Source organism: Bombina bombina, chromosome 7 (genome assembly GCF_027579735.1).
Source record: "Bombina bombina isolate aBomBom1 chromosome 7, aBomBom1.pri, whole genome shotgun sequence".
Taxonomy (NCBI): domain Eukaryota; kingdom Metazoa; phylum Chordata; class Amphibia; order Anura; family Bombinatoridae; genus Bombina; species Bombina bombina.
In genome coordinates, this window is record NC_069505.1 from 462,506,662 (window position 1) to 462,528,471 (window position 21,810).

General features: G+C 40.5%; 1 protein-coding gene across 1 annotated transcript in view; it reads left to right on the top strand.

Moving 5' to 3' along the window:
- LOC128666732 (zinc finger protein OZF) overlaps positions 1-12,950 on the top strand; it is a 63,810-nt gene extending 50,860 nt beyond the window's left edge. Inside the window, exon 6 of the mRNA XM_053721483.1 lies at positions 11,720-12,950. Within this exon, the coding sequence (XP_053577458.1) occupies positions 11,720-12,876 (1,157 nt within the window). The 3' untranslated portion in view covers positions 12,877-12,950. The remainder of the gene's footprint in view (positions 1-11,719) is intronic.
- The last annotated feature ends 8,860 nt before the right edge of the window (positions 12,951-21,810 follow it).

Sequence of the window (21,810 nt, forward strand, 5' to 3'; positions counted from 1 at the left end):
ACCCCCTCTCAGAATGTGTCCCACTTGTGCTGATATGTCTATAAATGGCAAACAGCATATTTTGACTTATAAGAGTTTGGCATTGGATGATTCTCAGACAGAAGGAAATCAGGTTTTGCCATCTAGTTCTCCCCAAGTGTCACAACCAGTAACGCCCGCACAAGCGACGCCAAGTACTTCTAGTGCGTCTAATTCTTTCACCCTGCAAGATATGACCTCAGTTATGAATACTACCCTCAGAGAGGTTTTATCTAAACTGCCAGGGTTGCAAGGGAAGCGCATTAGCTCTGGGTTAAGAACAAATGCTGAGCCTTCTGACGCTTTAGTAGCCGTATCCGATATTCCCTCACAATGTTCTGAGGTAGGGATGAGGGATTTGCTATCTGAGGGAGAAATTTCTGATTCAGGAAGGATGTTCCCTCAGACAGATTCAGATATGACGGCATTTAAATTTAAGCTAGAACACCTCCGTTTATTGCTCAGGGAGGTTTTAGCGACTCTGGATGATTTTGACCCTATTGTAGTTCCAGAGAAATTGTGTAAAATGGACAAATATTTAGAGGTTCCTGTTTACACTGATGTTTTTCCGGTCCCTAAGAGGATTTCGGACATTGTTACTAAGGAGTGGGATAGACCAGGTATTCCGTTCGCTCCCCCTCCTTTTTTTAAGAAAATGTTTCCCATATCTGACACCATGAGGGACTCATGGCAGACAGTCCCTAAGGTGGAGGAAGCTATTTCTACTCTGCCTAAGCGTACAATACAACTATACCTAAGTATAATAGTTAGCTAACCAAGGTAGTTAGGCAAACAAGGTTTTGGGGTAACCAAGGGGAAATATATTTATTTAATACTTTTAAGTTAAACCTTTTATTAAGAATGTGTGAGAATCTCATTCAGTGTACAGTTTGCCACATGTTTGCATCACTGGAGCAGCCGCTTCTGGGATTATATGTTTGTGGCAAGTGCGAGCATATTGTCTCTTTAGAAACTCGTATTGGGGATCTGGAGGAACGAATTGCAACACTACATGAAATTCAGACACTTGAAAGGGAAATGGATAGGACTGAGCTGGTTGTTAATGGTTCCAGCAGTGGGAATGGGGAGGATTCAGATGAGGAGACTCCAGGATGTAGCTGGGTCACAGTTAGAGGGCGAAGTAAGCGGAAGAGACAGGCCAGTTCTGAGCTGGTACACCCCAATAGATTTGCAAGATTAAGTGAAGATGTTGGGGATATCAGTTCAGGGGTGGCAGTGTCAGAGAGGGCCGTGTTGCCTAGTATAGTGAACAGTCCTTTAGCTGTGGAAGAGGAGCATACTATGGTGGGCAGTCCTTCAGTCATGGAAGAGGGGCATACAAGTCAGGGCCAGAGGCAGATGTTGGTGGTAGGAGACTCTATTATAAGGAAGGTTGATAGGGTAATTTGTCATCCAGACCCTTTACATAGAACAGTTTGCTGTCTTCCAGGGGCTCGTGTTAGGCATATTGTGGAGCGTATTGATAGATTATTAGAGGGATGCGGGTCTGATCCTGCAGTCATGGTGCATATTGGTACTAATGAAGAAATCAGTGGGAGATGGAGAGTCCTAAAAAATGACTTCAGGGAGTTAGGTAGCAAGCTTAAAGCAAGGACATCCAAAGTAATATTTTCTGAGATATTACCAGTGCCGTGTGTTAACTCAGTAAGGCAGAAGGAGCTAAGGTCTGTTAATTCATGGCTAAAAACATGGTGTAAAAATGAGGGGTTTGACTTTTTAGAACACTGGGCTGATTTTTCACTAGGGTACAAATTGTACAGTAAGGATGGATTGCACCTGAATGACATGGGTGCAGGTGTGTTGGGGGAAAGGATGGTAGCACGTTTAGAGAACCTTTTAAACTAGGCAAAGGGGGGGAGGGTCAATTTGAACAAAATAGAACAGAGAGATCAGTGTCTGAATATGTCTCTCCATTAATATCTCAAGGAAGGGATGACTTAAGAAATGTCACATTAGAAAGTATAGAGGAAAGTACACCAAGTAGCAGCAGAAAGCACATGAAAATTAAATGTATGACAACAAATGCAAGAAGCATGACAGGTAAAATGGGGGAGCTGACGCTCTTAGTTGCAGAAGAGGACTATGATGTTATCAGTATAACTGAAACTTGGTGGGATGATTCACATGACTGGGCAGTTAACTTAGAGGGGTATACATTATTTAGGAGGGACAGGAATAATAAAAGGGGTGGAGGAATCTGCATGTATATTAAACCTGACCTTAAACCTACAATAAGGGAAGATATTTATGATACAAGTGACAATGTAGAGACCCTGTGGGTTGAAATAAAGAGTGGGGGGAAAAATCCTAAAAAAATATTACTAGGAACATGCTACAAGCCTCCCAACATTAGTGACCCAGAGGAAACTCAACTACTAATGCAAATAGGTAAGGCTGCTAATAACAGTGCTGTAATTATGGGAGATTTTAACTACCCTGATATAAACTGGGCCAATGAAACTAGTAATTCAGCTAAGGGGGATAGATTTTTAAATGTTCTCAGGGATAACTTCTTGTCACAATTAATAGAGGAGCCAACTAGGAGTAAAGCTATATTGGATTTAGTGCTATCAAACAATACAGATATAATATCAAACATAGAAATCAAAGAACATTTGGGTAACAGTGATCATAACATGGTCACGTTTGAAATCTCTTTTCATATGCAGTGTTTTAAAGGCTTAACTAAGACTTTTAATTTCAAGAAAGCAAAATTCAACGATTTAAGGAAATCATTAAATAATATAAATTGGGACAATGTATTTTCTAATAAAAATACAGAGGATAAATGGATAATATTTAAAAATTTGTTAAATAAATATACATATCAATACATACCATATGGTTATAAAAATAAAAATAAAAAAAATAAGCCGTTATGGCTAAATATAAATGTGTTAAAAGAAATTAGGAAAAAACGTAGGGCATTTAAATTATTAAAAGAAAATAGTACAGACTCAGCATACAATATTTATAAGGAATGTAACAAAGCATGCAAAAAAGCAATCAAATTAGCCAAAATTGAATATGAAAAATTAATTGCCAAGGATTCTAAGTCTAACCCTAAAAGGTTCTTTAAGTACATAAATAGCAAAAAATCTAAGAAGGATAATATAGGTACATTAAAATGTGTGGAGGGTAGCATGATAAATAATGACAGGGAGAAGGCTGAGGTACTAAACCAGTTTTTTTCTTCAGTATACACAAGAGAGGAACCATTGAATGATACTTTGGAACAGAATAGAACATGCCAGTCCATACCACTAACTGGGTTTTGTTTAGAGGATATCAGGAAAAAACTAAAAAATATTAAGGTAAATAAAACTCCAGGCCCAGATGGAATACACCCAAGGGTGTTAAGGGAACTTAGCACTGTTATAGACAAACCTTTACTCTTAATTTTTCAAGACTCATTATCCTCGGGCATGGTACCCCAGGATTGGCGTAAAGCTGATGTGGTGCCACTCTTCAAAAAGGGAAGCAGGGATGATCCAGGAAGCTATAGACCAGTTAGTCTGACATCAATAGTGGGGAAGATATTTGAAGGGATTATAAGGGATTATATTGATGAGCATATTCGTGTAAACAAGATTATGAGTTCTAATCAGCATGGCTTTAGGAGAAATAGATCATGTCAAACTAATCTAATTAGATTCTACGAGGAAGTAAGTAAAAATATAGATAAAGGGGAATCAGTTGATGTGATATACTTAGATTTTGCAAAGGCATTTGATACAGTGCCACATGAGAGATTAATGCACAAAATTAAGGGACTGGGAATAGCTGAAAATGTTAGCTCATGGATAAATAACTGGATAAAAGATAGGGAGCAACGAGTAGCAGTAAATGGATCATACTCAGATTGGACAAAGGTAATCAGTGGCGTCCCCCAGGGATCAGTACTGGGCCCTGTTCTTTTTAATATTTTTATAAATGACTTGGAGCAAGGATTAAATAGCGACATCTCTATTTTTGCAGATGATACTAAGTTAAGTAAGGTCATTAGGTCAGAGCAGGATGAACTCTCTTTGCAAAGGGATTTGCTAAAATTAGAACTATGGGCAAGTGAATGGAAAATGAGATTTAATACGGAAAAATGTAAGGTTCTACATTTTGGAAGTAAAAATAAGCAGGCTATGTATTTTTTAAATGGGACAAGACTTAGCCAAACACAGGAGGAAAGGGATTTGGGAGTAGTAATAGATAACAAGCTAAAGATGAGTGCACAATGCAGGGCAGCGGCTTCAAAGGCTAATAAGATACTAGCATGTATTAAAAGAGGCATTGATTCAAGGGAGGAAAGCATAATTCTGTCATTATATAAAGCCCTGGTAAGACCTCACCTTGAGTTTGGAGTGCAGTTCTGGGGACCGATTGCTAAAAAAGATATTGCAGAACTAGAAAAAGTTCAGAGAAGGGCCACAAAGCTAATAAGGGGATTGGAGAAATTAACCTATGAGGAGAGGCTAGCCAAACTGGGTCTGTTCTCTTTAGAAAAAAGGCGCTTGAGAGGTGACATGATTACTTTATATAAATATATTCAAGGCCCATATACAGAGATGGCAGAAGCTCTTTTTATTCCAAGAAAATTGGTTCTGACAAGAGGTCATAATTTAAGGTTGGAGGAAAGGAGATTTAATCTCCTGCAACGGAAACGTTTTTTCACTGTAAGAGCAATAAAATTGTGGAACTCATTACCAAAGGAGGTAGTGAATGCCAATACCATAGATACATTTAAAAATAGTCTGGATAAATTTCTGTATATAAACAAAATTCATGGATATGATTGCTAGTATTAAATGGGTCACATTTTAATGGGGTTATTTAAGCTTAACTGGAGCTTTTTGTAAGTATTTTAGATTTGTATAGGTTGAACTCGATGGACTTCAGTCTTTTTTCAACCTTATCTACTATGTTACTATGTTACTATGTTACTATGTTATACCTATTGAAGACAGTTGTGCTTTCATTGATCCTATGGATAAAAAAATTAGAGGGTCTCCTAAAGAAAATTTTTGTTCATCAAGGTTTTCTTCTTCAACCTATAGCATGCATTGTTCCTGTAACCACTGCAGCTGCCTTTTGGTTTGAGGCCCTAGAAGAGGCTCTTCAGGTGGAGACCCCACTAGATGATATTCTGGACAGAATTAAGGCTCTTAAGCTAGCTAATTCTTGTATTACAGACGCCGCTTTTCATCTCGCTAAGTTAGCGGCAAAGAATTCAGGTTTTGCCATTTTAGCGCGTAGAGCGTTATGGCTTAAGTCCTGGTCGGCTGATGTGTCATCTAAATCTAAGCTTTTGACCATCCCTTTCAAAGGTAAGACCCTATTCGGGCCTGCACTGAAAGAGATCATTTCGGACATCACTGGGGGGAAGGGTCATGCCCTCCCTCAAGATGAGTCAAATAACACAAGGACCAAACAAAATAATTTTTGTTCCTTTTGAAACTTCAAGGGTGGTCCCGCTTCCTCTTCCCCTGCTGCAAAGCAAGAGGGGAACTTTGCTCAATCCAAGCCAACCTAGAGACCTAACCAGGCTTGGAACAAGGGTAAACAGGCCAAAAAGCCTGCTGCTGCCACTAAGGCAGCATGAAGGGGATCTAGTAGGGGGCAGACTCTCTGTCTTTGCTCAGGCCTGGGCAAGAGACGTTCAGGACTCCTGGGCCATAGAAATTGTAACCCAGAGGTATCTCCTAGATTTCAAAGATTCTCCTCCAAGGGGGAGATTCCATCTTTCTCAATTGTCTGTAAACCAGACAAAAAGAGAGGCGTTCCTACACTGTGTTATTACCATGGGAGTGATCTGTCCAGTTCCAAAAGCAGAACAGGGGCAAGGTTTCTACTCCAATCTGTTTGTGGTTCCAAAAAAAGAGGGAACCTTCAGACCAATTCTAGATCTCAAGATCCTAAACCAATTCCTAAGAGTTCCATCCTTCAAGATGGAGACCATTCGGACTATTTTACCAATGATCCAGGAGGGTCAATATATGACTACCGTGGATCTAAAAGATGCGTATCTACACATTCCTATCCACAAGGATCATCACCAGTTCCTCTGTTTTGCCATTCTGGACAGGCATTACCAGTTTGTGGCTCTTCCCTTCGGGTTGGCCACGGCGCCAAGAATCTTCACAAAGGTGCTAGGGTCCCTTCTGACGGTCCTAAGGCCGTGGGGCATAGCAGTTGCGCCTTATCTAGACGACATCATAATTCAAGCGTCGACTTTCCAACTAGCCAAGTCCCACACAGACTTAGTGTTGGCCTTTCTAAGATCTCATGGGTGGAAGGTGAATGTGAAAAAGAGTTCTCTTATTCCTCTCACAAGAGTTCCATTCCTGGGAACTCTGATAGATTCGGTGGACATGAAAATTTTTCTGACTGAGGTCAGAAAATCAAAGATTTTAACCACCTGCCGAGCTCTTCATTCCATTCCTCGGCCGTCAGTGGCTCAGTGTGTAGAGGTAATCGGACTTATGTTAGCGGCAATGGACATAGTTCCGTTTGCTCACTTGCATCTCAGACCACTGCAACTATGCATGCTCAAACAGTGGAATGGGGATTATGCAGATTTATCTCCTCAGATAAATCTGGATCAAGAAACCAGAGACTTTGGTTGCTGTCACAAGATCACCTGTCCCGGGGAATGTGTTTCCGCAGGCCAGAATGGGTTATAGTGACGACGGACGCCAGCCTACTGGGCTAGGGTGCATTCTGGAATTCCCTGAAAGCACAGGGTTTGTGGACTCAGGAGGAGGCCCTCCTACCGATAAATATTCTGGAATTGAGAGCGATATTCAATGCTCTTCAGGCGTGGCCTCAGCTGGCTTCGGCCGGATTCATCCGATTTCAGTCGGACAACATCACAACTGTAGCTTATATCAATCATCAGGGGGAACAAGGAGTTCCTTGACGATGATGGAAGTTTCCAGGATAATCCGATGGGCAGAGACTCACTCTTGCCATCTATCAGCGATCTATATCCCAGGGGTAGTGAACTGGGAGGCAGATTTTCATCCGGGGGAGTGGGAGCTCCATCTGGAGGTGTTTGCTTAACTGGTTCGGCTGTGGGGCACACCAGAATTGAATCTGATGGCGTCTCGTCAGAACGCCAAACTTCCTTGTTACGGATCCAGGTCCAGGGATCCTCAGGCAGTACTGATAGATGCTCTAGCAGTACCCTGGTCGTTCAACCTGGCTTATGTGTTTCCACCTTTCCCTCTTCTTCCGCGTCTGATTGCCAGAATCAAACAGGAGAGAGCTTCGGTGATTTTGATAGCGCCCATGTGGCCACGCAGGACTTGATATGCAGACCTGGTGGACATGTCATCTCTGCCACCATGGACTCTGCCACTGCGACGGGACCTTCTGATTCAAGGTCCGTTTAAGCATCCAAATCTAATTTCTCTGCAACTGACTGCTTGGGGATTGAACGCTTGATTTTATCAAAGCGGGGTTTCTCTGAGTCGTTCATAGATACCCTGATTCAGGCTAGAAAGCCTGTCACCAGGAAAATCTATCATAAGATATGTCGTAAATATCTTTTTTGGTGTGAATCCAAAAGCTACTCATGGAGTAAGATCAGGATTCCTAGGATTTTGTCCTTTCTTCAAGAAGGATTGGAGAAAGGATTGTCAGCTAGTTCCTTTAAAAGGACAGATATCTGCTCTGTCTATTCTATTGCACAAGCGTCTGGCAGATGTCCCAGACGTTCTGGCTTTTTGTCAGGCTTTAGTTAGAATCAAGCCTGTGTTTAAACCTGTTGCTCCGCCTTGGAGTCTAAATTTAGTTCTTAATGTTCTTCAGGGGGTTCCGTTTGAACCCATGCATTCCATAGATATTAAAATTCTATCTTGGAAAGTTCTGTTTCTAGTTGCTATCTCTTCAGCTCGAAGGGTTTCTGAATTATCTGCATTACAATGTGACTCGCCTTATCTTGTTTTCCATGCTGATAAGGTGGTTTTGCGTACCAAACCTGGGTTCCTCCCTAAGGTGGTTACTAACAGGAATATCAATCAGGAGATTGTTGTTCCTTCTCTGTGTCCTAATCCTTCTTCTAAGAAGGAACGTTTATTGCACAACTTGGACGTGGTTCGTGCTTTGAAGTTCTATTTGCAGGCAACCAAAGATTTTCGTCAATCATCTTCTTTGTTTGTTGTTTATTCTGGGAAACGTAGGGGTCAAAAGGCTACGGCTACCTCTCTTTCCTTTTGGCTGAAAAGCATCATCCGTTTGGCTTATGAGACTGCTGAACAGCAGCCTCCTGAAAGAATTACTGCTCACTCTACTAGAGCGGTGGCTCCACATGGGCTTTTAAAAATGATGCTTCTGTTGAACAGATTTGCAAGGCTGCGACTTGGTCTTCGCTTCATACATTTTACAAATTTTACAAATTTGATACTTTTGCTTCTTCGGAGGCTATTTTTTGGGAAAAAGGTTTTGCAAGCAGTGGTGCCTTCCGTTTAGGTTCCTGTCTTGTCCCTCCCTTCATCCGTGTCCTAAAGCTTTGGTATTGGTATCCCACAAGTAAGGATGAATCCGTGGACTCGGTACATCTTGCAAAAGAAAACAAAATGTATGCTTACCTGATAAATTTCTTTCTTTTGCGATGTACCGAGTCCACGGCCCGCCCTGTCTATTCAAGACAGATAGTATTTTTTATTAGAAAACTTCAGTCACCTCTGCACCTTATAGTTTCTCCTTTTTCTTCCTTGGCCTTCGGTCGAATGACTGGGGGGTGGAGTTAAGGGGGGAGCTATATAGACAGCTCTGCTGTGGTGCTCTCTTTGCCACTTCCTGTTAGGAAGGATAATATCCCACAAGTAAGGATGAATCCGTGGACTCGGAACATCGCAAAAGAAAGAAATTTATCAGGTAAGCATAAATTTTGTTTTTGTCTGATATCTGCCAGTCTCTATTACCAGCTGGTGGTCAGAGATTCTGTATTTAGTCAGTATCTGTCTGTGCTTTGGGTTGGTGACACTTGTGAGATACTCAGCTAGACTGTCACCCACAGCTATAGACCCTGTAAACTGGAGTGGGGCAGGGGATTGCTAGGCCATGTTAACTGCTGGACTGACCACTTCTCCGTCCAGCAACACCCACCACATGACACATGAGATATTGATATATCAGGATGCAAGATGTAAAATCGTAGCGGACGATCCCTCAGGCAGAACATGCTGTGATCTGAGATGTCACCATAGAAAATGCAGTAAGCAAAAGAACAGGAAACCTGCAGGAACTGCTTTTTTGTTTTGCAGTGCTGCTTCACATTAGGCAGCGCTCTGGCTGCACTGTGTACGTTTCCCTTAACACAATGCAGCCAGAGCGAAGAGCTGTTTGAAGAGAACCGTCAAATGCATGTTGCACAATTATCCCTCTAATCCACCAGGATCACATTTAATAAATCCACTTTGGATCTGCTCTGGATAATATCCTCTGTGTTGTGTAATTAATTTAATAACCCCAAATCACCACACACTTGTACACAACTCTTTACCGCAGTTCCCAGGTAAATATTGTATGTGAAGTTCTACAAAATATAGCCACTATACTACTGATAAATACTAATTCCTGGCTAAATGATTTACCAGACACTTATGCCAGATTACGATTGGCACTAACAGTTACGAGCGAGCAATATCTTTTATATTGCTACTATTTGCACATGCCAGATGTAGCCATCATATTACAAGTTAAAAGTAAACACGATCATTTGAGCGCAAATGAAGATAATGCGCATGGTGATAGCGCAGCCCTAGAGCTCTGGTTAACGGTCTTAACAATGTATGAAGTCTATGTATTTATAAATACTGTGTGTGTATGTGAGGGCATGTGTGTTGTGTAGAGTGTCAGTGTGTATGTATTGTATGTGAGTTGTGTAGAGTGTCAGTGTATGTGAGTTGTGTAGAGTGTCAGTGTGTGTATGTGAGCACGTGTGTTGTGTGTGTGTTTGTGAGTGCATGTGAGTTGTGTAGAGTGTCAGTGTGTGTGTATGTGAGTGCATGTGTGTTGTGTAGCGTGTCAGTGTGTGTATGTGAGTGCATGTGTGTTGTGTAGCGTGTCAGTGTGTGTGTATGTGAGTGCATGTGTGTTGTGTAGCGTGTCAGTGTGTGTGTATGTGAGCGCAGTTGTGTTGTGTAGAGTGTCAGTGTGTGTGTATGTGAGTTGTTTATAGTGTCGTGTGTGTATGTGAGCGCATGTGAGTTGTGTAGAGTGTCAGTGTGTGTGTGTATGTGAGTGCATGTGGGTTGTGTAGTGTCAGTATGTGTGAGTGCATGTGAGTTGTGTAGAGTGTCAGTGTGTGTATGTGAGTTGTGTAGAGTGTCAGTGTGTTCATGTGAGCGCATGTGAGTTGTGTAGAGTGTCAGTGTGTGTATGTGAGCGCATGTGTGTTGTGTAGCGTGTCAGTGTGTATGTGAGTTGTTTATTGTGTCAGTGTGTGTGTATGTGAGCGCATGTTAGTTGTGTAGAGTGTCAGTGTGTGTGTATGTAAGTGCATGCCAGTTGTGTAGCGTGTCAGTGTGTGTGTATGTGTGTGCTTGTGAGTTGTTTATAGTGTCGTGTGTATGTGAGCGCATGTGAGTTGTGTAGAGTGTCAGTGTGTGTGTGTGTATGTAAGTGCATGTGGGTTGTGTAGTGTCAGTATGTGTGAGTGCATGTGAGTTGTGTAGAATGTCAGTGTGTGTGTATGTGAGCGCATGTGAGTTGTGTAGAGTGTCAGTGTGTATGTGAGTGCATGTGTGTTGTGTAGAGTGTCAGTGTGTATGTGAGTGCATGTGTGTTGTGTAGAGTGTCAGTGTGTGTGTGAGTGCATGTGAGTTATGTAGCGTGTCAGTGTGTATGTGAGTTGTGTAGAGTGTCAGTGTGTGTATGTGAGCGCATGTGTGTTGTGTAGAGTGTCAGTGTGTGTGTGAGTGCATGTGAGTTGTGTAGAGTGTCAGTGTGTGTGTATGTGAGCGCATGTGAGTTGTGTAGAGTGTCAGTGTGTGTGTGTATGTGAGCGCATGTGTGTTGTGTAGAGTGTCAGTGTGTGTGTATGTATGTGAGTTGTGTAGAGTGTCAGTGTGTGTGTATGTATGTGAGTTGTGTAGAGTGTCAGTGTGTGTGTATGTATGTGAGTTGTATAAAGTGTCAGTGTGTGTGTATGTGAGCGCATGTGTGTTGTGTAGAGTGTCAGTGTGTGTATGTATGTGAGTTGTGTAGAGTGTCAGTGTGTATGTATGTGAGTTGTGTAGAGTGTCAGTGTGAGTGCATTTGAGTGTCAGTGTGTGTGTATGTGAGCGCATGTGTGTTGTGTAGAGTGTCAGTGTGTGTGTATGTATGTGAGTTGTGTAGAGTGTCAGTGTGTGTGTATGTATGTGAGTTGTATAAAGTGTCAGTGTGTGTGTATGTGAGCGCATGTGTGTTGTGTAGAGTGTCAGTGTGTGTATGTATGTGAGTTGTGTAGAGTGTCAGTGTGTATATATGTGAGTTGTGTAGAGTGTCAGTGTGTATGTATGTGAGTTGTGTAGAGTGTCAGTGTGTGAGCGTATGTGAGTTGTGTATAGTGTCAGTGTGTGTCTATGTGAGTGCATTTGAGTTGTGTAGAGTGTCAGTGTGTGTGTATGTGGGCGCATGTGAGAGAGGTCATTCTCAAGTCAATAAATAACATTAGTCTCATTGTATTTCTTTCGAACAGATGAATTTACAGCCGGTGATATTCCTAGACATGGTCAGAACGCAGAAGCTTTTTTAAATATTCTTCAAAATAAAAGAAGCTACGACAGAAACTTACATTTTGACATTGGGACAATTGTTACCCAGAAAACAAGCCCCATTGTTTACCAGAATGTTATTTCAGAAGAGAAATCATTTTCATGTTCTGTTTGTCTAAAATGTTTTAGATTTAAATCAGATCTTCGTAAACATTTGAAAGTTCATTCTGGAGAGAAAGACTTTTCATGTCTTGAGTGTGGGAAATGTTTTACCTGGAAGACATCACTTATTAATCATCAGAAAATGCACACAGGAGAGAGAAAGTTTCAATGTTCCGAATGTGGGAAATGTTTTCTTTCACAATCTATTCTCAAAAAACATTTGACAGTACATACAGGGTTAAAATCATTTTCTTGTTCTTATTGTGGGAAGTGGTTTGGCTGGAAATCCGATCTTAGTAGACATGTGAGAGTTCATACAGGAGAGAAAACATTTTTATGTTCTGTATGTGGGAAATATTTTACAGAGAAATCAGATCTTGCTATTCATCAGCAAATGCATGTAGAAGAGAAGGAATTTTCATGTTCAGAATGTGGGAAATGTTTTTTCTCAAAAGCAAGTCTTAATAGACATCTGAATATTCATATGGGAGAGAAACCATTTTCATGTACTGAATGTGGAAAATGTTTTGCCAAGAAATCGGCTCTTATTAATCATCAGAAAATTCATACAGGAAAGAAGATATTTTTATGTTTTGAATGTGGGAAATGTTTTACCCTGAAAACAACTTTTATTAATCACCAGAAAATTCATACAGGACAGAGAGACTTTCCATGTTCTGAATGTGGGAAATGTTTTATTTCCAAATCAGTACTTAGTAAACATCTGAAAGTTCATGCAGGATTAAATGCATTTTCATGTGCATATTGTGAGAAGTGTTTTGGATGGAAATCGGATCTCATCAGGCATCTGAGAGTTCATACAGAAAAGAAAGAACTTTCATGTTCTGAATGTGGGAAAATGTTTATCCGAAAATCAGCTTTTCTTACTCATCAGAAAATTCATCATGGAGACAAAGCATTTTCAACTTCTGATTTTGGAAGCGTGTGTTGCCCTGAAATTTATTTTATTACCGATTAGAAAATCCAGACAGGAAATATATTATTGTGTGTGAAACATGGGCTTTTGCATCTAAATAAAAATCTAATACAAGATCTACCTCCTCAATAAATGAATCCAGTGGGATCCCTATAATAAATAAACATGCATTAATACTACACACTTCCTCAATACTTGTTTCAGGGATAAAACAGATTTAAATGAGACATTTCCACTGATTCTGAGTTATTTTCAGTGACTTCCTGGTACTTTTATCTGGCCATGGCAAACAGCTTTGCACCACACCTTGTGCTGAGGCTTCTACTGTCACCTTATTACTGTCTACTGTCACTACTGGTCTGAGCTACTGACCCTACAGACCCAGTACACTGAGCAGGCTGTGACTCACAGGTCTGAGCTACTGACCCTACAGACCCAGTACACTGAGCAGGCTGTGACCCACTGGTCTGAGCTACTGACCCTACAGACCCTGTACACTGAGCAGACTGTGACCCACTGGTCTGAGCTACTGACCCTACAGACCCTGTACACTGAGCAGGCTGTGACCCACTGGTCTGAGCTACTGACCCTACAGACCCTGTACACTGAGCAGGCTGTGACCCACTGGTCTGAGCTACTGACCCTACAGACTCTGTACACTGAGCAGGCTGTGTCCCACTGGTCTGATCTACTGACCCTACAGACCCTGTACACTGAGCAGGCTGTGACCCACTGGTCTGATCTACAGACCCTGTACACTGAGCAGGCTGTGACCCACTGGTCTGAGCTACTGACCCTACAGACTCTACACTGAGCAGACGGTGACCCACTGGTCTGATCTACTGACCCTACAGACCCTGTACACTGAGCAGGCTTTGACCCACTGGTCTGAGCTACTGACCCTACAGACCCTGTACACTGAGCAGACTGTGACCCACTGGTCTGAGTTACTGACCCTACAGACTCTGTACACTGAGCAGACTGTGACCCACTGGTCTGAGTTACTGACCCTACAGACCCTGTACACTGAGCAGGCTGTGACCCACTGGTCTGAGCTACTGACCCTACAGACCCTGTACACTGGGCACAGATTTAAAAAAGAAGTAAAAGGCTTAGCTAATTTTGCTAAAAGTTTAAAACTAAAAGATGTCTGTAGGCTTCACCACCTACATGTGAATCGTAGACCTATAGAAATGTTCCTAGAATAGATATGCTTCTGATTAGTGAATCTCTCCTGGGTTCTGAGGTCTCTTCAGACAGATCACACAATTATATCCCTGTCTATTTGTGAACTCAATATCAGACAAAATCAATATGCAAGTTTCTTCTTCCCTTCTTTTTTACTTTCAAATATCAAATTTAGAAATTGGATGCAAACTAAATGTAGAGAATTTATAAATTTTAATAAAGATTACCTACCAAAAGCAGAAATTCTCTGGGAGACAGCGAAAGCCTTCTTTGAGGTGAAATAAAGGCTTCTATGATTACAGAAAAAAACAGAGATGCACTCATCTAGGCTTAGAACTGAAGCTGGAAATACTTCCTTGCTTAGTCCCTCCTTACTCCCAGGGTACAAACTCTTTCTTCACACTATGCCTTTCACAACTTCAAAATCTCCTGTAGCATATCAGTCTGACCCTGCCAAATGACAGTCCAGCGCCATAATACCAGGCAAATCTGTTTTGAACAAGGGAAAGCAAACAAACCAGACGTACGTTTCGGCCTCTATGGGCCTCATGAGTGAGGTGCAGTTTTTTGGTGCTGGACTGTCATTGGGCAGGGTCAGACTGATATGCTACAGGATATTTTTTCTCTGTGAAAAGGCATAGTGTGCTAAAAGAGCGTGCACCCCGAGTTGCAATGGAAATGAACAGGCATGGAAGTTATTCTAGCTTTTGTTCTATCTCAGGAGTGCTGTTCTCTCTTTTCTGATATTTATGCAAATTACTCTTAGGTCTCCCTAAGAGTAATGGGGGAAACCAGACATGAACTCCTTGCACATATGCCCTTAGAGAGATACAACTTACTGACGAGGCCCACAGAAGGCCGAAACGATCGTCTGGGGTTGTTTCTCTTGTTCAGAGAAGAATTGCCTGGTATTTCGGTGCTGGACTGTCATTGGGCAGGGCCAGACTGATATGCTACAGGATACTTTTTCTCTGTGAAGGGGCATAGTGTGCTAAAAGAGTATGCACCCTGAGTGGCACCCTAAAATCAACAGGCACGGACGTTTTTCTAGCTTTTGTTCTGTCTCAGCTGAGTGCATCTCTCTCTATTTTTATATTTATGCAAATTAGTCTTGGGTCTCCCTAAGAGTAAAAGGGGAAACCAGACGTGGACTCCTTGCACACATGTCCTTAGAGAGATGCGACTGCACCTCACTGACGAGGCTCACAGAAGGCCGAAACGATTGTCTGGGGTTGTTGCTTCCCTTGTTCAGAGAAGAATTGCCTGGTATTTCGGTGCTGGACTGTCATTGGGCAGGGCCAGACTGATATGCTACAGGATATTTTTTCTCTGTGGAAAGGCATTAACGTGTGCTAAAAGAACGTGCACCCTGAGTTGCAATTGCAATTGAAATGAACAGGCATGGAAGTTATTCTAGCTTTTGTTCTATCTCAGGAGTGCTGCTCTCTCTCTTCTGATTATATGATTATAAGAAAGAAGGCTCTGGGTAATAGAGAAACTCAGCTTGCCAACCAATTAAAGAATAAATATGCAAGATACTTGGAGAATACAAACAGAGTAAATTGGACAGAATACCAAAAGGCAAAACTAGAGAGAGAATCCGTCCTAAACCAGCAATTAGTTCAAAAAGATATTAATAATAATGCAATATTTAATAGATTTTATCAAAAATCGGCTAAATTGTTGGCTAATCTAGTTAAAAGCATGAAGAAGAATAATTATATTGGAGCTATTTTAGCAGACGGTAAAAAACATACTTTACCTAAAGATATCCTGACTCAGGTTCATGCCTTTTTTCAAGCAGTATACACACAGGACAATATTGACCAAAAGGCTAAGCTTAGTTTTTGGGACAATATTAGTATTCCAAAGATCAGTTCGGAACAGCTATTGCTCCTTAACAATGAGATATCTGTTGAGGGAATAAGTCAAGCTATAAAGAGTTCTGTAAATGGAAAAGCCCCTGGTCCCGACCAAATGCCAATAGAATTTTACAAAATTCTACAAGACGACGTCCCTCCTATTCTTGTAAACCTATATAATTATTTTGTTAATAGTATGAAACCTTCAAGATAGTTTACAGCTTCTAATGTTGTACTCATTTACAAAAAAGATAAAGACGCAAAGTCAATGGATGGGGGGGGTCAGTCCCCGGTCAGTCCCCTTCCCAGGTATTTATGTATTTCACATCTAGGCTATTTACAGTTCATGACTGGCTAACTAAAAAATGCAAGGGTTTTAACAAATATGGTTACAACATAAGTAAATAACAGTTCTACACGTCAGAATTGTAGGTTTTACTGTGTTTGACCATATATCAAGAAAGAAAGGCAAAGGTCAGGGATGAACTAGTGTCTACTTTTTATGACACATTCCCAATGCTTACAATGAGTTGTGTACATACATTCATATATTTGGCCTATCAAGATAACCAGGACTTTTGTGTTTACTGATACTAGCGGGAATGCAAGAATTTAAGGATAGAAAAAGATTAGATTTAGAAATAAATAAACAGGCACACTCAGAACTAGCTACATTTTATAGCCCCATTAACCAGACTGGCCTCTCCTGACTAATAATGCCCGCATAAAAATTAACCCATTCAGACCTCACAAGGCACTGCAAAAAACAGAGACAGATATTGCTTATTATTTTCAACAATATGGTGTGTCAGTACACCCACTCCAGGATATCCCCGCCAGGTGTGTCTGTAATGTCAAGACAACAAAGGAAATTACATGTTCAACCAAATAGATGGAACAATGGATATAATTATGCCAAATGGGTACTCACAATGTCCAATAGCACACCTTTGTGGATCTTAAAAAAAAAAAAAAAAAACAGTCAACTATTAAATACTTTTGGGCAAGCATCGGGTAAAATCAAATACCTAAGAATACTGTTATCTAAATACCCTGGTGAATGGTATGGCACGAATTTCGTTCCAATATGGCAGAAATGTTCATTCTGCTTTAAAAACTGGGCTAAACTACCATTAACTCTCTCAGCTAGAATATCCCTCATTAAAATGATTCTCTTTCCTAAAATTGTATTTCTCATGCAAAATATTCCTGTCTTTATCACTAGTAAAGACATACAAATATTTAATTCACAATCAGCTAGATTACGAGTTTTGCGTTATGAGTGAAAAAGCATCGTTATGCTTCATAACGCTACTTTTCCCTTAACACCGCTATTATAAGTCTTGTCAGAATATGTGTACCGCACACCTAATTGTAAGTTTTATTTAGATTTATTTTAATTATATTTAAGTTATGGGGTGTTAGGGTAACGTTAGGGTTAGGTTTAGGGGTTAATATATTTATGTAGTGTTAGTGATGTGGGAGGCCAGAGGTTTAGGGGTTAATAACTTAAGTATAGTGGCGGCAACATTGGGGGCGGCAGATTAGGGGCTAATAAGTGTAGGTAGGTGGCGGCGATGTTGGGGCCAGCAGATTAGGGGTTAATAAATTTATGTAGGTGGCGGCGATGTTGGGGACATCAAGATTATGGGTTAATAACTGTAATGTAGGTGGTGGCGATGTTGGGACGGCAGATTAGTGGTTAATAACTGTAATGTAGGTGGCGGCGATGTTAGGGGCGGCAGATTAGTGGTTAATAACATTATGTTGGTGGCGGCGATGTTGGGGGCGGCAGATTAGGGGTGTTTAGACGTGGTTTTTATGTTAGGGTGTTAGGTTTAAACATAACTTTTTCTTTCCCCATAGACATCAATGGGGCTGCATTACGGAGCTTTTCATTCCGCGATTGCAGGTGTTAGTTTTTTTTTTCCGGCTCTCCCCATTGATGTCTATGGGGAATTCATGCACGAGCATGTCAAAACACTGCTTGTATTTGGGTGAGGTATGGAGCTCAACGCCACCATATCGCCCACGCAAGACAGGTTTTTTAAAACCTGTAATAGCAGCGCTATAGGGAGGTGAAATGCCGCCGCTTTTGTGGCGGTTGTTAATTTCCCTATATCGCTCAAAACTCGTAATCTAGCTGAATGTTCATGATTCTTATGGGGTAAAGGGAAGCCACGCATTGCCCTTAAGAAATCAATGCATCTTAATGTGGACAGGGGCTTTGCTCTCCCCAATATTAAGATGTATAATTAGACCTGTATGGCCAAAGTGGCTATCGATTTCTCGGCTTACAGGCTCCGATCATATAACTAATTATCAAGGCGAGGAGGCCGTAGTTTTCCCCTTTTCTCTTAGGACTTTACTCCATCAAACTCACCTTAAATCTCATGAAAAAATAGCTTTTAAATATACCATATATAATATTGTATTAGCTTGGAAGAAAATATGCCAGTCTTCATATTGAATATAAAATCTCACAATACCTTCCAATAAGAGGTAATCCACAATTGACACATGCTTTTTATGACTGGTCTCAAAAAGGGTTACATTTTGTTTCCCAATTAATTTAAACAAAGGCTAACTCTGTTAAAGGGACAGTCAAGTCCAAAAAAACTTTCATGATTTAAATAGGGCATGCAATTTTAAACAACTTCCCAATTTACTTTTATCACCAATTTTGCTTTGTTCTCTTGGTATTCTTAGTTGAAAGCTAAAACTAGGAGGTTCATATGCTAATTTCTTAGACCTTGAAGACTGCCTCTAATCTGAATACATTTTGACCTCTAGAGGGCATTAGTTCACATGTTTCATATAGATTACATTGAGCTCATGCACGTAAAGTGACCTAGGACTGAGCACTGATTGGCTAAACTGCATGTCTGTCAAAAGAACTGAAATAAGGGGCAGTCAGCAGAAGTTTAGATACAAGATAATTACAGAGGTAAAAAATATATTAATATAACTGTGTTGGTTGTGCAAAACTGGGGAATGGGTAATAAAGGTATTATCTTTCTTTTTAAACAACAAAAATTCTGGTGTTGACTGTCCCTTTAAGACCTTTGATTCTTTGGCTGGAGAATACAAACTGAAGAGAACCCAGTTCTTTGCTTATCTACAAATCAGACATTTCATTAACTCTCATAAACTCACAGAGTTTAACCCAGACAGCCTTGGAAATATTGATATAATTATTAACATTTATCGTTCTGGCAAACATTCAATTTCTTTTTTGTATAAAAGTATAATTTCTTTAGAAGCCAAAGATAAAATATTGGATCTGTATGCTAAATTGCGCATTGATTTTAGAGACCTAAATTTTGAATATTTTAAAAAGAGCTTTATACGGATTTCCGAGTATACCTATGCTATATCAGAGAATCACATTAAATTACCCAGAGCTTATCTAACACCTAAGTTGCCGTGATGTAAAAAAAATAAAGGAAATACAGTTGCTATAGAAACATAGAGCAAGGAGGAGCGTGACCGGAAGCGGCGGAGACACGCGAGATAGCAGCGAGCCGCAAGCAGAACCAGCTGAGCTGCAGCCAATCCTTGCAGCCAAAGATAAAATATTGGATCTGTATGCTAAATTGCGCATTGATTTTAGAGACCTAAATTTTGAATATTTTAAAAAGAGCTTTATACGGATTTCCGAGTATACCTATGCTATATCAGAGAATCACATTAAATTACCCAGAGCTTATCTAACACCTAAGTTGCCGTGATGTAAAAAAAATAAAGGAAATACAGTTGCTATAGAAACATAGAGCAAGGAGGAGCGTGACCGGAAGCGGCGGAGACACGCGAGATAGCAGCGAGCCGCAAGCAGAACCAGCTGAGCTGCAGCCAATCCTTGGGGCCACCTCTCGCTTTTGTCGGCTCTTGGATGCCAGAGCCCTTGTATCAGGGTTCAACTGCACAATACCCGGTCTAGCTTGTAGGTGTTATGAGGCCTTTTACCTGGGCCTATTGAGCAATATCGGCTCGATGCCGGAGGAGCAGCTGTGGGCACAAACTCACAACGGTCACTGCTCCACTACGCAGTATCCAGCCTGAGTGACCTGGGATCACGGAAGTGCCACGGTGACTGACCGCACAGCCGTTGTACGCCACATCAAGCTCCTTCCCTTGAGGACTCCCCCACGCAAATTGGTGGACTCTGGTAAGGAAACCGGAGAGGGGATTCAGATTACCGGACATGAGAGGTGAGCACTGCTTGCATTCTGGCTAAAACGAGCCGCACATCTCCAGAAGTGAAAATCTACGAATAAGGTACTTTTGTTACTTGCCAAAAAGTGTATTAAGACGGGTTTATGGCTGGGACTTTAAGAAAATGGGAATATAAGCGCCAATCACTCACTCCAGCGATAGGAAAAAGTCTGAAGAAATGGGCGCCCTAAAACTTTACATAAGTTTCATATCTACAGGCTTAATTGCTCCCTACTACCAATCTATCAACGCCTATTTGTTAACTACTTATTAACTTTGGGAGAAACCACGGGCAGTGATTAACTGATAAATACTAACTGAGGCTGCTCCTGAAAAGGCAACACTGAGACTGTATACACCCTATAGTTCACTGATACTCTTAAGACTCACAACATTGCAGAAACTGTTTAAACGCAGAATTGTGATATCCTCTCTTTCTTCCTATTTGCTTATTATTTATTGAAGGTGTTATATATGATTGTGAATATGGTGTACTCTCATATACAGAGGTTATTGGTCTAAAGCACTGAGTTTTCTGAATACAGCCGACGTGAATGCTGTCTACCCTTATACATAGAGATTATTGGTTTCAAACCATTGGGTTCTCAGTGACTTATCTTGTCATAACATAACAGGAGAAATATTGGATTGTGTTCTTGCTTCTTTCTTTTTTTTCTCTCAATAATCTGAACTGGAACTAAGTGTCTTTTGTTTCCTGTAAAAAGTAAAGAGGACTTGTTTATTAGTGTTAGCTTAAATGTTGAAACATGTTAAAAACATATAGCTATTTTACTTGAGACAGGAAGAACCTTTCTTCTCTGTTTTATATATACCTATATATATACACCTATATAGATATACCTATAGCTTTATACAGACCTATCACTGTAAACCATATGCATGATGACTTGAAATTTTCCTTGTTTATAAATCTGCTCATTGCACTTAACTAAACTTCGTGAATAGACAGCAATAACAACACACCAACCTGTACCCACTTCTGCTCACTATATGAGTTGGTGTACTGGATATAGCCATAATTTACTACATATAATGGCTAACCGATTATCTGATGGAATTTTTTATGGCGGGATCACCATTTTTTTTTTATTTTAAGGGGATTAGATCTCCTAGGTCCATATAGTTTGAGCAAATAAATATCTCACTAAAGCTTTAGATTTTTTTTTTCTCTCTCTCTCAACCAAACATATCACTCTTATAAAAGAACTCACTTTTGCACAATCTACAGGTTAGCCTCTGCGACCTGTTAGCACTATTATAGCGTCATCCATCAACTAAATCACAGTCTTAAACTTAAAAAAAAATAAAATAAACATAGACAAACATTTCCAGTATTGAATTACTATCACTTTATTGCACTTATTTGCTTTTCTTTCTTATTTTTACCTCTTTTACATGGAGAGGTTTATTAACAATCACAAAGCTCAAACACCAAACATGCCAGCCAAAACAAGAGATCAAAAAAACGCAGAATTAGTATGGATAATATGGCTAATACTCAATTATTAAATACCAACGCAGACGAGCCTTTCCTCGAATCACAAAATATAGTAAAGCAGATAGCTGAACTTATGTTACCACAGTTTGATCAAATTAAAACAGACATATGTAATCTAACTGTAGAAATTAAACAATTCACGTCAAGGTTAAATGAGGCAGAACAACGCATTTCTGATTTGGAAGATACTAA